Source organism: Cygnus atratus, chromosome 21 (genome assembly GCF_013377495.2).
Source record: "Cygnus atratus isolate AKBS03 ecotype Queensland, Australia chromosome 21, CAtr_DNAZoo_HiC_assembly, whole genome shotgun sequence".
Lineage (NCBI taxonomy): Eukaryota > Metazoa > Chordata > Aves > Anseriformes > Anatidae > Cygnus > Cygnus atratus.
The window spans coordinates 7,304,415-7,315,712 of record NC_066382.1 but is presented as its reverse complement, the minus strand read 5'-3'; the positions used below and the strand labels follow the sequence as shown (position 1 = coordinate 7,315,712).

At 65.0% G+C, this 11,298-nt stretch overlaps 2 protein-coding genes and 1 long non-coding RNA gene across 4 annotated transcripts; 2 read left to right on the top strand and 1 right to left on the bottom strand.

Annotated features, from left to right (window-relative positions):
• Positions 1-107: 107 nt before the first annotated feature.
• Positions 108-908, top strand: LOC126913544 (uncharacterized). The gene is made up of 3 exons (XR_007709075.1): positions 108-190; positions 275-458; positions 869-908. It is a non-coding gene; the product is annotated as an uncharacterized LOC126913544 (long non-coding RNA).
• Positions 909-1,660: 752 nt separating this feature from the next.
• Positions 1,661-3,478, bottom strand: HSPB7 (heat shock protein family B (small) member 7). Its single transcript, XM_035567959.2, has 3 exons — positions 3,166-3,478; positions 2,801-2,929; positions 1,661-2,314 (listed from the first exon to the last, which is right to left on the bottom strand). Exons 1-3 carry the CDS (start codon positions 3,304-3,306, stop codon positions 2,129-2,131), a joined length of 456 nt encoding a protein of 151 aa, XP_035423852.1. The 5' UTR covers positions 3,307-3,478; the 3' UTR covers positions 1,661-2,128.
• A 679-nt stretch (positions 3,479-4,157) lies between these two features.
• On the top strand, positions 4,158-9,788 carry LOC118258841 (chloride channel protein ClC-Kb-like). 2 transcript variants are annotated; one of them, XM_035567922.2, is made up of 19 exons: positions 4,158-4,542; positions 4,649-4,777; positions 4,884-5,012; positions 5,441-5,580; positions 5,680-5,757; positions 5,848-5,926; positions 6,007-6,132; positions 6,203-6,287; positions 6,721-6,822; positions 7,223-7,307; positions 7,420-7,593; positions 7,694-7,763; positions 8,354-8,464; positions 8,572-8,785; positions 8,877-9,010; positions 9,127-9,227; positions 9,313-9,396; positions 9,489-9,575; positions 9,699-9,788. In XM_035567922.2, exons 1-19 carry the CDS (start codon positions 4,431-4,433, stop codon positions 9,735-9,737), a joined length of 2,079 nt encoding a protein of 692 aa, XP_035423815.1. In that variant the 5' UTR covers positions 4,158-4,430; the 3' UTR covers positions 9,738-9,788. The 2 variants fall into 2 exon arrangements, with proteins under 2 accessions (XP_035423815.1, XP_035423816.1); XM_035567923.2 differs by lacking the exon at positions 6,721-6,822 and having other exon boundaries at positions 4,164-4,542.
• Positions 9,789-11,298: the final 1,510 nt, after the last annotated feature.

Sequence of the window (11,298 nt, the reverse complement as noted above, 5' to 3'; positions counted from 1 at the left end):
CCCCCCCCCCGAGGGGGGCTCGGGGCTCCTGCAGCCCCCCAGGGCGTCCCCCTGGCTGGGAGGGGCGGTGGCCGGGGCATCGCGCCCCGCTGTGATGGCGGCCGGCTGTCTCCACAGGGAGGCTGCGGGTCTGTGGGGCGGGCACGGGCTGAAGGGCAACGGCGGTACCCGGCCTGCAGCCTCTGTGCTGGTGGGTGCGGTGGGTCTGCTTGGTGTGGTCATCTCGAAAGTCGTTTCCACTCTAAGTGGTCCTGTTTGTTTTTAATCCCCTCAGGGAGCGCAGAGGGCCGGGGTGGCCGCCTGAGGAGCTCTCAAGGCAGCCTTTGCCCAGAGCGTGTTGCAGTATGGTGGTGGGTGTGGGGGCACCCGTCTGCCACGCGCGTGTAGGGGGCAGACCGGAGGCCACACAATCCCGAAAGCATATGTAAATAATGTTCCTATTCCTGCTTCCCCGTAAGGTAGGTGTTTCATGGCCAGCCTGCCAACAATGAGCCCGTTACGGGGTCAAACTGGAGGGGAGGGTGTTGGGGGTGTTCTGGTGTTGGGGCTCTGAGCTGCCCCTTCACCCTCTTACCCTGCTCTGAAATCTCTTGCTGCAAACCCAGTCAGTTTTGGGGAGGAAAAAGCCTTTTTTCCTTCCCGAAGGGCTTGCTGGGTAAGGGACACCTGCCAGACCCTCACCACTAGATGGCAATGTGTGACCGCGGTGGGTGGTGCCACGGCGCCCAGGGGTGCGATTTTGGGGCAGAGCAGGTGTGTCCGGTGCCCCGGCCTCTGTATATCTATGGCCCTGATTTCCTGAGCTGTACTGGGTCTTTTGCAGCCATTACAAGCTTTTATGATGATGTTTAAACGTTGTTTCTCACAGCAAGCAGTCACCCAAGCGCTGTGTGCGTAGACGAACCCCGCATCAGCTGCTGCCTTGCCCGACTTGATGATGAGCCGGAAATAAAGCAGAATTAAAAGGACTGCAGGCAGAGCCTCGTCTCCGTTCTTTGCGGCGCTGCAGGCGCGTTCCTGCGGATCACCAGCCGTCAGGGGACGAACCGACCTCACGGCTCGCCCCCGCGCGCCCCGGCAATCCGAGCTGGGCGGCGGCGTGCGGTCACTATAAACAGCCGCTCACCCCGAGCGCTGTGTTTGTACACACGGCCTCCTGCACCCTGGCCTCCTTCCACCCCTGACGCGGTGGCCCTGCCTCCCCTCCCGCCCTCGGGGTGGCTTTGGGGCAGCGTTTGGTCCCGCCAAGGAAGGAGCCCCTGGGCTTGGCGGCCGCTCTGCGGCTTGGCGGCCAGGCTGGGAGACTTGCTGGCAGTGCCGCAGCCTGCTGCCGGTGGGCTTGCCGGTGGGCGAGCGGAGGAGAAGGGGAATTGGTGACCTTCCAGGTGGGCTGGCAGCCCAGCAGCTGAACAGCTGAGGGAAGGGCTCAGAAATAGAGCGGCCGGGAAGAAATGAGTCACCCTGGCTGGAAATAAACAGGGCAGCGGGCACGGAGGGAGCCGGGCTGCTCGGGACAGCTCTGTCTGCATCCAGGTTTTTGTCCGGGTGGAGGAACTGCCGTACCTGCTACCGACATCCCCGCCAGGGCTGAACCCGCAGCCACCCCGGCACTGTAACTCAGCCTCTTTGGGGGAAAAAAAAAAAAAAGGTGGAGGAGACAGTCGTTGTCAATAATTTATCACAACCCAGTACAAGCTGTATATACAAAGAGAAGCTCTGGCGAAGGGTCGGGGAAGGGCTCGCTCCCCGGCCTCACTCCTCACGTCCGTCCCAGGGTGAAACCGCCCCCGGAGGCTCCTTGGTGACTGCTGCAGGACTTCCAGGTCTTCCCGATCCGCCCACGCCAGCCAAAAATTGACGGCATCCAGAGCCTGCAGCCTCCCGGGGGGGTTGCAAGCGAAGGATGCGTGCCCCCGTGTGGGTTTCACCCCCCGTGCCTCTAAGGGAGCCCGCGGAGAGCGCTCCCGTCCCCTCCTTGCCAACCCGGCAGGTTTGCGGCCAGCTCGGCGGGCTCCCCTGCGCCCACACAGCTAAAAGAACGCCGGTGTCACCCAAACGCTACCCACACGTCGCCTACGGGGTTGGGGGTGGAGGGGAAAGGCCCGTCCCCGGCGCTGTGCCCGGCCGCTCAGATTTTGATCTCAGTCCGGAAGGTCTGCTGGACGTGCTCGGTGTGCTTGGCGGGCTGCCGCCGCGCCCGGATGGTCAGCGTGCCGTCGTCCCCCAGCGAGGAGGACACCGACGTGGGGTCCACGTCCTCGGGCAGCTGGCACTTGTGGGTGAAGGTGTTCATGACGGTGCCGTCCCCGGCCAGCTGCGAGGGGAGAAGGGGCGGTTGGAGGCTGCGAGCGGCACGGGGACGCGCTGTCCCCTGCCCTTGGGCGAGGCCTGCGGTCACGCCTTGTGTGTGGTGTTAATATTTATCTCCCCGCAGGTGTGGTGGTGAGGTGTGAGTCACCCGGAGGGACAATGGTGCCTTTTTTGGAGCTGCTGGGTGCTCCCGGGGGGGCTGAAATTCGGGGTGTGTGTGTGGGGGAACCATCTGGAAAAGGTGCGATCGCGGGGCTGGGCGGCTGCCAGCTTGTCCGGCCTCGTGCACGGACACCTCGCGGCATCTTGTGCAGTGTGTGATGCGTGGGGGCAAAATAACGAGGAAATGGTGAATTTAAGCCCACCAGTGCTAAATTATGGCCAGGACCAGGGGGAGGTTGGGGGAGGGCGTCCCTATGTCCCCAGGCCAGTGTTGCGGATGGGATTTGGGGGCTGTGGGTGGGTGGGGTGGTGGTGGGGGCGCGCTCACCTTCTCGGCGTGCACCTCGATCTGGTTGTTGGAGGTGGTGACGATGATGTCCTCGGGGGCAAAGTCGCTGACGTCCACCGTGAACTGGTAGGTGTTGCCCAGGGTCTTAATGTTCCCGGTGCTGCCAGGGCCGAGCTGGAGGGGAGCGCGGGGGGGTCAGCGCCTCCCTGTCCCCCTCCCCAAAACAGTGGCCAGGGCCCCCTCGCCCCCCCCCAGTGCTGGCTTAGCCCCCCACAACCTTCCCGCTCCCCCGAGATAACTCAGACAGCGTTTCCCACGGCTCCGGCTTTGGTCCCCCAGCCCAAGCCCCCTGACCACCCTCGGGGCGACGCCATGCTGGGCGCTGAGGCCCTCGCCCAGCGCCACTTGCCTGGGAAGCCCAGCGGCTCGCTGCGGGGCCGGACGAAGCTCCCGAAAAGCTCCATGGGGCGAGCGGGCGACGACGACCGGCTGTGGTGGTGGAAGCTGTGCTCCGACCGGAAAGCAGACGAGGATTTCACGTTCATCCACCTCCCCGAGCGTCTGCGGCGCGGGAGGGGAGCGAAAGCGGCCGGCGAAGCCCCCTCCTCGGCCTCGCGGCAAAGACGAATGGGGCCGGCTATTTCAGGGGCAGCCGCCGAGCTTATAAAGCCCCGTTAAGCTCTCGGCCGCCTTCCAGACCTCTTGTAAAACTGGCTAAATTTAGGTCCTGCTACATCACTCTGGACACCGTGGAAATTTTTTCCTCTCTCCCCCCCCCCCCCCGTCGCCGGCTCCGCTCCTCCCCGTCCCGAATCCGATGCCATTGCTGGCGTTCCTGCAGGTCCCGATAACGCGGGCTCCCGAAAACAGGAGGATGGGGAGGTGGCACTGGGGTATGTGGGGGGAAACGATGCCCCAAGAGGATGGGGGGGGGGTTGGGGGAAAAATCCCCAGGTCCCAGGGCACCTTCCAGCGCAGCCGCGCCAGCCACGTGGAGTTTGTAGTAATAATAATAATAAAAAGTTATTAAAAGTGTCCTTGTGGGGACACGGGACTGGAGCGCGGCCAAGCTGGTGGCTGTGGCAGCACCCTGTGGGTGTTGGGGGGGGGGGGGAATTCCCGCGGGGGGGGTCTCTGCCTTCCCCCCAAAACGTGGCCACATCCCGGGAAGCTTCCCCCCTGACCCTAGGACGGGTGAGGCCGCGTTTTGGGGCAGAAAAACAGGAGCTGGTGAGCGGCTCGGCAAGCAGACCATGTAAGGCTTTATTCCCCGTGCTGACCCGCCAGGCAGCGCTGCCAAAAAATGCGTGTGGGGGGGGGGCTGTAACGTGAGTACCCCCCCCGTGCTGAGTAATTTCGGCGAGCGCCTGAGTCACCCTTGGCTCTTCCCTTGCACGGAGATGCTCGGAGGCCAAAGCATCGCCGAGGGCTGGGGACCGCAGCCTTCCTCAAAGCCCCCCCAGGCTGGGTTGGATTTGCCCCCCCCCGAGGTGTATTCGGAGGCTGAAACCCTCCCCGTTGCGCTCCGGCTGGCTCCAGCCCGTGCGGGTCCGGCCACCTCGTCAAGGTCGTTTTTAATGAGCTTGTTTGCAAACTCATTTCCACCACGGCGCAGGCAGAGTCCGCAGCACTGGCCGGGGCAGCCCCCGGTCCCCAAAACGTCCCCGGGATGGAGCCCCCCAGCCCCGAGGTGCCCCCGGGGGGGCTGCGGGATGAGCAGAGGGTGCTGGTGTCGGCGCACAGCTGGCGGCCCTGTCCCAAAGCCCGCAGGAGGCTCCGAGGTGAGACCCTCACCCCTCATTTTGGCCACCTTGGGTTGGTTTTATTTGGGGGGGGGGGGTTGGAGTAGCACCCCTTTGGACCCCCCCCCCCCCCCTTGCTCTGCAGGGTGCTTGGAGCTGGTGAAGCAGCAGCTCTTCCGCGTGGGCGAGGACTGGTACTTCCTCTTCGTCCTGGGGGTCCTCATGGCCCTCATCAGCTTCATGATGGACCTCATCGTCTTCAGGCTCTATGAGGGTAACGAGGGGGCTCGAGCCCCAAAACCGGGCAGTGGGATGGGGAGGGAGGTGTGTGTGTGGGGGGGTCTCTGGGGGCAGCACCCCTCCTGGCACTTTTTCTCCAGCCCACAGGTGGCTCTACCAAGAGGTTGGGGATTATTTGGTGCTCAAGTACCTCTCATGGACCATCTACCCCGTGGCCATGGCCGCCTTCTCCACTGGCTTCTCCCAGAGCATCACGCCGCATTCGGGAGGTGAGCAGGCCCCCCCCCCCCCCCGGCCTCCCCACACCACCCCCACTGTGGGGAACACCCAAAATTTGGAGCCCCCCCCCCCCAATACTTGGATTTCTCCAACTTTGGAACCCCCAAAATTTGGAGGTCCTCACCAATAAATTTGGAGCTCCCCAAACTTGAAGGTACCCACCCCCAATAAATTTGGAGCTCCCCAACCTTGGAAGTCCCCAAACTTGGAACCCCCCAAATTTGAAGCTCCCCAAAATTGGAGGCGTTCCCCCCCAAAAAAAATAAATTTGGAGCTTCCCAACCTTGGAACCCCCAAAATTTGGAGCTTCCAAAACTTGAACCCCCCCCAACTTGGAGCCCCCGCCCCCCCCCCCCCGCCACGTGGAGCCCCCCCACAACCCAAGCTGAGCTGGTGCCACCTTCTCCGACCCCTCAAGGCTCTGGCATCCCCGAGCTCAAGACCATCCTGACCGGCGTGGTGCTGGAGGAGTACCTGGCCATCAAAAATTTCGGGGCCAAGGTGGTGGGACTGACCTGCACCCTGGCTTGCGGCAGCACCATTTTCCTCGGCAAAGTGGTGAGCAGGGAATTCTACCGGGAATTTTGCCGGGGGGCTCGGCACCGCGGCCGCTCAGCACCGCAGTCGCTCAGCACCACGACCCCTCCGCATCCCCAGGGTCCCTTCGTGCACCTCTCCGCCATGGCCGCAGCGTATCTGGGGAAGATGCGGACGTCGGTCACAAGGGAATATGAGGTGGGGGAGCTGCTGGGATGTTATTTATTTTTTTTTACCCATTTCCCTTCAAAAAACAGGGGATTTTGGTTAACCCCCCCTCCTCCGCAGGACAAATTCAAGCAGAACGAGATGCTGGTGGCAGCGCAAGCCGTCGGCGTGGCCACGGTTTTCGGGGCGCCCATCAGTGGTGAGGAACCCCCCCCAATCCCTTCCTGAAGCTGAGGACCCCCGGGGCCCCCCTGAGCGGGTCCCCCCCCATTTCTCCAGGGGTGCTGTTCAGCATCGAGGTGATGTCGTCCCACTTCGCCGTGCGGGATTACTGGCGTGGCTTTTTCGCTGCTACCTGTGGCGCCTTCATGTTCCGCCTCCTCGCCGTCTTCAACAGCGAGCAAGGCAAGGCCGGGCAGGGTGCGGCCCCGCAGCATCTCCTGGCCTCCCCTCAAAACCCTTCCCGCCTCCCCAGAGACCATCGCGGCGCTTTTTAAGAGCGACCTCAAGATTGATTTCCCCTTTGACCTGCCGGAGACCTTCTTCTTCATGGTTTTGGGGTAAGGAGGGACCTGCTGGGGACGGGCTCCTGAGCACACCCTGCCCATACCCTGCCTGTGTTCTGCCTCTACCCTGCCCATACTCTGCCCATCTTCTGCCCATACCCTGCCTTTATCTTGTCCGTACCCTGCCCGTATTCTGCCCATACCCTGCCTGTATTCTACCTGTATCTTTTCCATATCCTGCCTGTACCCTGCCTGTACTCTGCCTGTGTCTTACTCATACCCTGCTAATACCATGCCCATACCCTGCCTTTATCCTGCCTGCACCTTGTCCGTACCCTGCCTGTACCTTGCTTGCACTTGATCTGCACCCTGCCTGCACCCTGCCTGCACCCTGCCTGCACCCTGCCTGCACGCTGCCCCTTCCCCTGCCCCTTCCCTGCCCGTGCCCTGCCTGTGCCCTGCCTGGACGCTGCCCTCTCCTCCCCAGGGCCATCTGCGGTGCCATCGCCTGCGCCTACCTCTTCTGCCAGCGCTGGCTGCTGGCGGCCGTCAGGGAGAACTGGCTCACGGGCAGGCTGCTGGCTACCGAGTCCGTCCTGGGCGTCCGTGTGTCTGTCCCACGTGTCCCCTAGCACATCTGTGCAACCACCCCGCGTGTCCGCGTGTCCCCCCAGTACCTCTGTGTGCCCACTCCATGCGCCCCACACACCTATGTGTCACCATGGTGCGTCCTCGCATCCCACCCCCCCCGTGCCCATACACCCCCCACGTGGCCACGTGTCCCCCAGCCCACCCGTGCATCCCCCCCCAGCCCGCCCGTACACCCACCCCATGCACCTCACACCTCCATGTCCCCTTCACATCTCCGTGCATCCACCCCACGTGTCCCCCTAGCGTGTCCATGTGTCCCACCCCCCACGTCCATACACCCTGCCCCATCCCGTGTCCGTGTGTCCGTCTGTCCCAGCCGCCCCCTCTCCCCCCCCCAGCAAGCCCCTGTACTCGGCGCTGGTGGTGCTGCTGCTGGCCTCCATCACCTTCCCTCCAGGCCTGGGGCAGCTGATGGCCTCCAGGGTGAGCAGGGGCTGGGGTGGGGGGGGGGTGGGGGGGGGGGGGGGTGGGCGCTCCCCACCGCCACCCCCCACCCAACCCCATGCTCATGCTGTCCGTCCATCCGTCCGCCCAGCTGTCCATGAAGGAACATCTCATCTCGCTCTTCGACAACCGCACCTGGGGGGTGCTGGCCCAAAACGCCTCGGCGGCCCCCGTGGTGCCCGGGGACCCGCAGCGCCTGTGGCAGGAGTGGTGCCACCCCTCCGCCACCATCTTCGGCACCTTGGCCTTCTTCCTGCTGATGAAGGTACCCCCGGCCCTCTCGTGTCCCCCCCCCCCCCAGCACCACCAGCTGCTGTCCCCATGGGTGACGAGCCCCCGCCCCTGTGCTGTGCCACTCCCCCCAGTTCTGGATGCTGACCCTGGCCACCACCCTGCCCCTGCCCGCCGGGTACTTCATGCCCATCTTCATCTATGGTGAGCTTGGGGGGGGGGGGCACCCAGCCCCAGGGTGCATCTGGTCCGGGGGGGCCACAGGGGGTGCATGGAGCCCTGGGGAGAGGTATGGGGGGTGCACCCAGCCCTGGGGTGCAAACGGAACGGTTTTGGGGGGGGGGGGGGGGGGGGTTGGCCCCATTGGGGGGTGCACCCAGCCCTGGGGTGCATCTGGTTTTGGGGGCGTGCAGGGGGTGCATCCAGTCCCTTTGGGGGGGGTAAGGGTTGCATCCAACCGGGGGGGAGGGGGGTTGCATCTGGCCCGGGGGGGGAGGGTACAGGGGTTGTGTGCAGCTCTGGGGGTGGGGTTTGCATCCTGGGGGGGACATGGGGGGGGGAGGCTGTGTCATTTTGGGGTGGGGGCATGGGGGGGGGGGGGTGTATCCATGCTGGGAAGGGTGGGAGAGGGTACATGCAGCCCCTTTGGGGGGGGGGGGGGGGCGGTACCCAGCCCTGGGGGGGGGGGGTGCATCTGGCCCTGCTGGGGGTACAGCCTGGGGGAGGGGGGGTGCATCCATCCATCCCCTGGGGGGCCCCGGGCTTCTCCCCGCCCCCCCCCCCCAACCCCGCAGGAGCTGCCATCGGGCGCCTGATGGGGGAGGTCGTGGCCTCGCTCTTCCCCCATGGCCTCCGTGTGGAGGCCACCACGCACCCCATCGTCCCCGGGGGCTACGCGCTGGCCGGTAAGTCGGTGACATCGGGGGGGGGGGGGGGGGGGCGGTGACAGTGACATCCCCAACCATGCACCAATGCCACCCCCCCCCCCCCCCCCCTCGGTGCCGTGCCGTAGGAGCTGCTGCCTTTTCGGGGGCCGTCACCCACTCCATCTCCACCGCCCTGCTGGTGTGCGAGGCCACCGGCCACCTGGCCCACGTCCTGCCCGTGGTCCTGGCCGTGCTGGTGGCCAACGCCATCGCCCAGAAGTGCCAGCCCTCCTTCTACGACGGCACCATCATCGTCAAGAAGCTGCCCTACCTGCCCCGCATCCGCAGCCGGCACATGGCGTGAGGCCCGTCCCCAGCACACCCTGGGGGCCGTTTTGGGGGGAAATCCCTGCAAAGTGGGGAAAATTGGGTTTTTGTCCCCGTTCTCCAGCTCCTACCGGGTGGTGGTGGAGGAGTTCATGGATCGGCGGGTCGTGGCCGTGGCCAAGGGTGATGGCTTTGAGGAGGTGCTGGCAGCCCTCAGTGCCACCACCGATGGGGAATACCCCGTGGTGGAGAGCGCAGGTAGGGTGCGGGCACCCCGGGGTCCTGGTGGCCATGGGGACACCTCATCTGGTGGCTGTGGGGACACTTCGCCTGGTGGCCGTGGGGACATCTCACCTGGCTCGTGCCCCCCCCAGGGTCACCCACGCTGGTGGGCACCGTCAGCCGAGCCCAGCTGGTCACCTTCCTACAGAGTCACGAGCACCCACGGGCACCCCCAGGGCTGCTGCAGGAGAAGGTGAACCTGAGGCACCCGCCGCACCCAAAGGAGACGTTTTTCCACCCAAAAAAATTAACGCGTCACCTTCTGCCCTCCCCTGCAGCCAGCCTCCATGGGGACAGTTGGGGACGACTGCGCCATCGAGCCCGTCATGCTGCAGCTCTCACCGTGGACCTCGCTGCACCAGGTTTGGGGTGGGGATGGACAGCACCAAGCCCCCCCCCCCCCTTCCCAAATTTTGGCTTTGTCCCCCACGTGCCCCCCGCCCCCCCCCCGCAGGCACACCACCTCTTCGAGCTGCTGAAGCTGCAGCGCATCTTCGTCACCCGCTACGGGCAGCTGGCAGGGGCCGTCACGCGCGCTGAGGTGGGACACGGGGGGAGACAAGACGGGGGGACACGGGGGGGGGACAACACAAGGAGGAGACATGGGGGGGGGGGGGCACATGGGGGGACAGCGCCCAGTCCCACTGCCTGCTTCCCCTTGCAGCTGCGGAGAGCGATCGAGGAGCTCGCCAACCCCAAGTGACTGCCGTTCCCGCTGCTCCGTTGTAGCCATTAAATGTTTTTTTTGGGGCCATTTGGTTAATTTGGGCACATGGCGACAGAGGGGGCCACCCCAAAACACGCCGCCCCCCCCCCCCCCCCATTTTCCACCAGCGTGGAGGGAGCAGTCCTGTGGGTGGGTGGGGAGGGGGGGGGCGAAGTGCATCTGACCCCTTTGATGCCAAACCTTTGATTTTGGGTTCACTTGAGCCCTGTGGGATTTGGGGACACCGGGGTGGGCTGTCCCAGCCTTATGTGACCCCCCCCGGTCCCTGCCTGCCTCAGTTTCCCCTTTGCTGGGACTGGGGGATGCGCGGGGCCGGCTGTCCAGCAGAGTGTGCTCGTGCGTTACGGACGCGCGCACAAACCCATAAACGCACGAACCCATAGGTGCACAAACACCCATGACACCTCCTCCTCCTCCCCACCTGCGGCTGCCGGGCTTTCAGGGGTGCACGCGCCACTTGGGGGGGGGGGGGGGTGCAATTAGCATCGCCTCATTAAGGTGCTGCAGTGCTAATTAGAGCCTGGGCTTTCCACATCGCTGCGTCTCTTTGTAGGGCTTGGGTGGGGGCTGCAGACCAGGCCAGCAGGGGTTTGGGGGCGAGGGGTGTCTCCCCACAGCCAGGGTCCCACAACAGGGTTGGCCAAGTACTCAAAAAGCCCCAAATCAGCCCAAAATCATGCTCTGATCTCAGCAACGGGGCCATCCCCCTTTAACGGGGCCACCAGCTTGGCTGTGCACCCCCCCCCCCCCCCCCCGCAATCTCTGCAGAGCCCTATAATTATCAGCACCCTTATTTGCATAATTAGCCTTAATTATTGCAATTAAAGGTGGCGGGTGTTGTGCAACCCCCAGCTGCTGTCCCGGGGCCTTGGGGCCCCCCCCAAGCCCCCTCCCCCCCCAGGCCCTTTGTCCCAGCGCAGGCGGTGCCGTGGGCTCCCCAAAGCGGGGTGCAGCGTTTCGGGGAGGGGAAGGCGCAGCAGACGCTAACGAAGGCGGCACAATTAATCCCGGGCATGCCCGAGCCCAGCCGGAGGAGAGGTGAAATGGGGTCAGCGCCAGGAGAACACCCAAAAAGCGGGGCGGGAGCTGGGTGCAGGCAGCCCCGGGGGGTGCGGGGGCCGGAGGTGCTGGGTGGGGTGGGGAAGAGGCAGCACCCGTGGAGGGTGCTCAGGGGGTTGAGGACACCCAGGGGTGACGGCACCACAGCACCCACATCGCTTGGGAAAGGTGCTGAGCGGGTATGGGGGCCACAGCTCCCCTGGGTGGTGCTCAGCGGGGTGAGGACACCTTAGGGTGATGGGACCGCAGCACCCAGGGAGGGTGCTCAGTGGGTTGAGGGCACCCTAGGGTGAGGGGAACACAGCACCCACAGCCCTTGGGAAAGGTGCTGAGCAGGGCATGGGGACCCCGACACCCACAGCACCCACGGGTGGCGCTCAGTGGGGCGAGGAGACCACGTAGAGGGAACCACAGCACCCACGGGTGGCGCTCAGGGGGTCCCCCTGCCCCCAGCCCCCAGGGATGGGTCTCAGGGGGG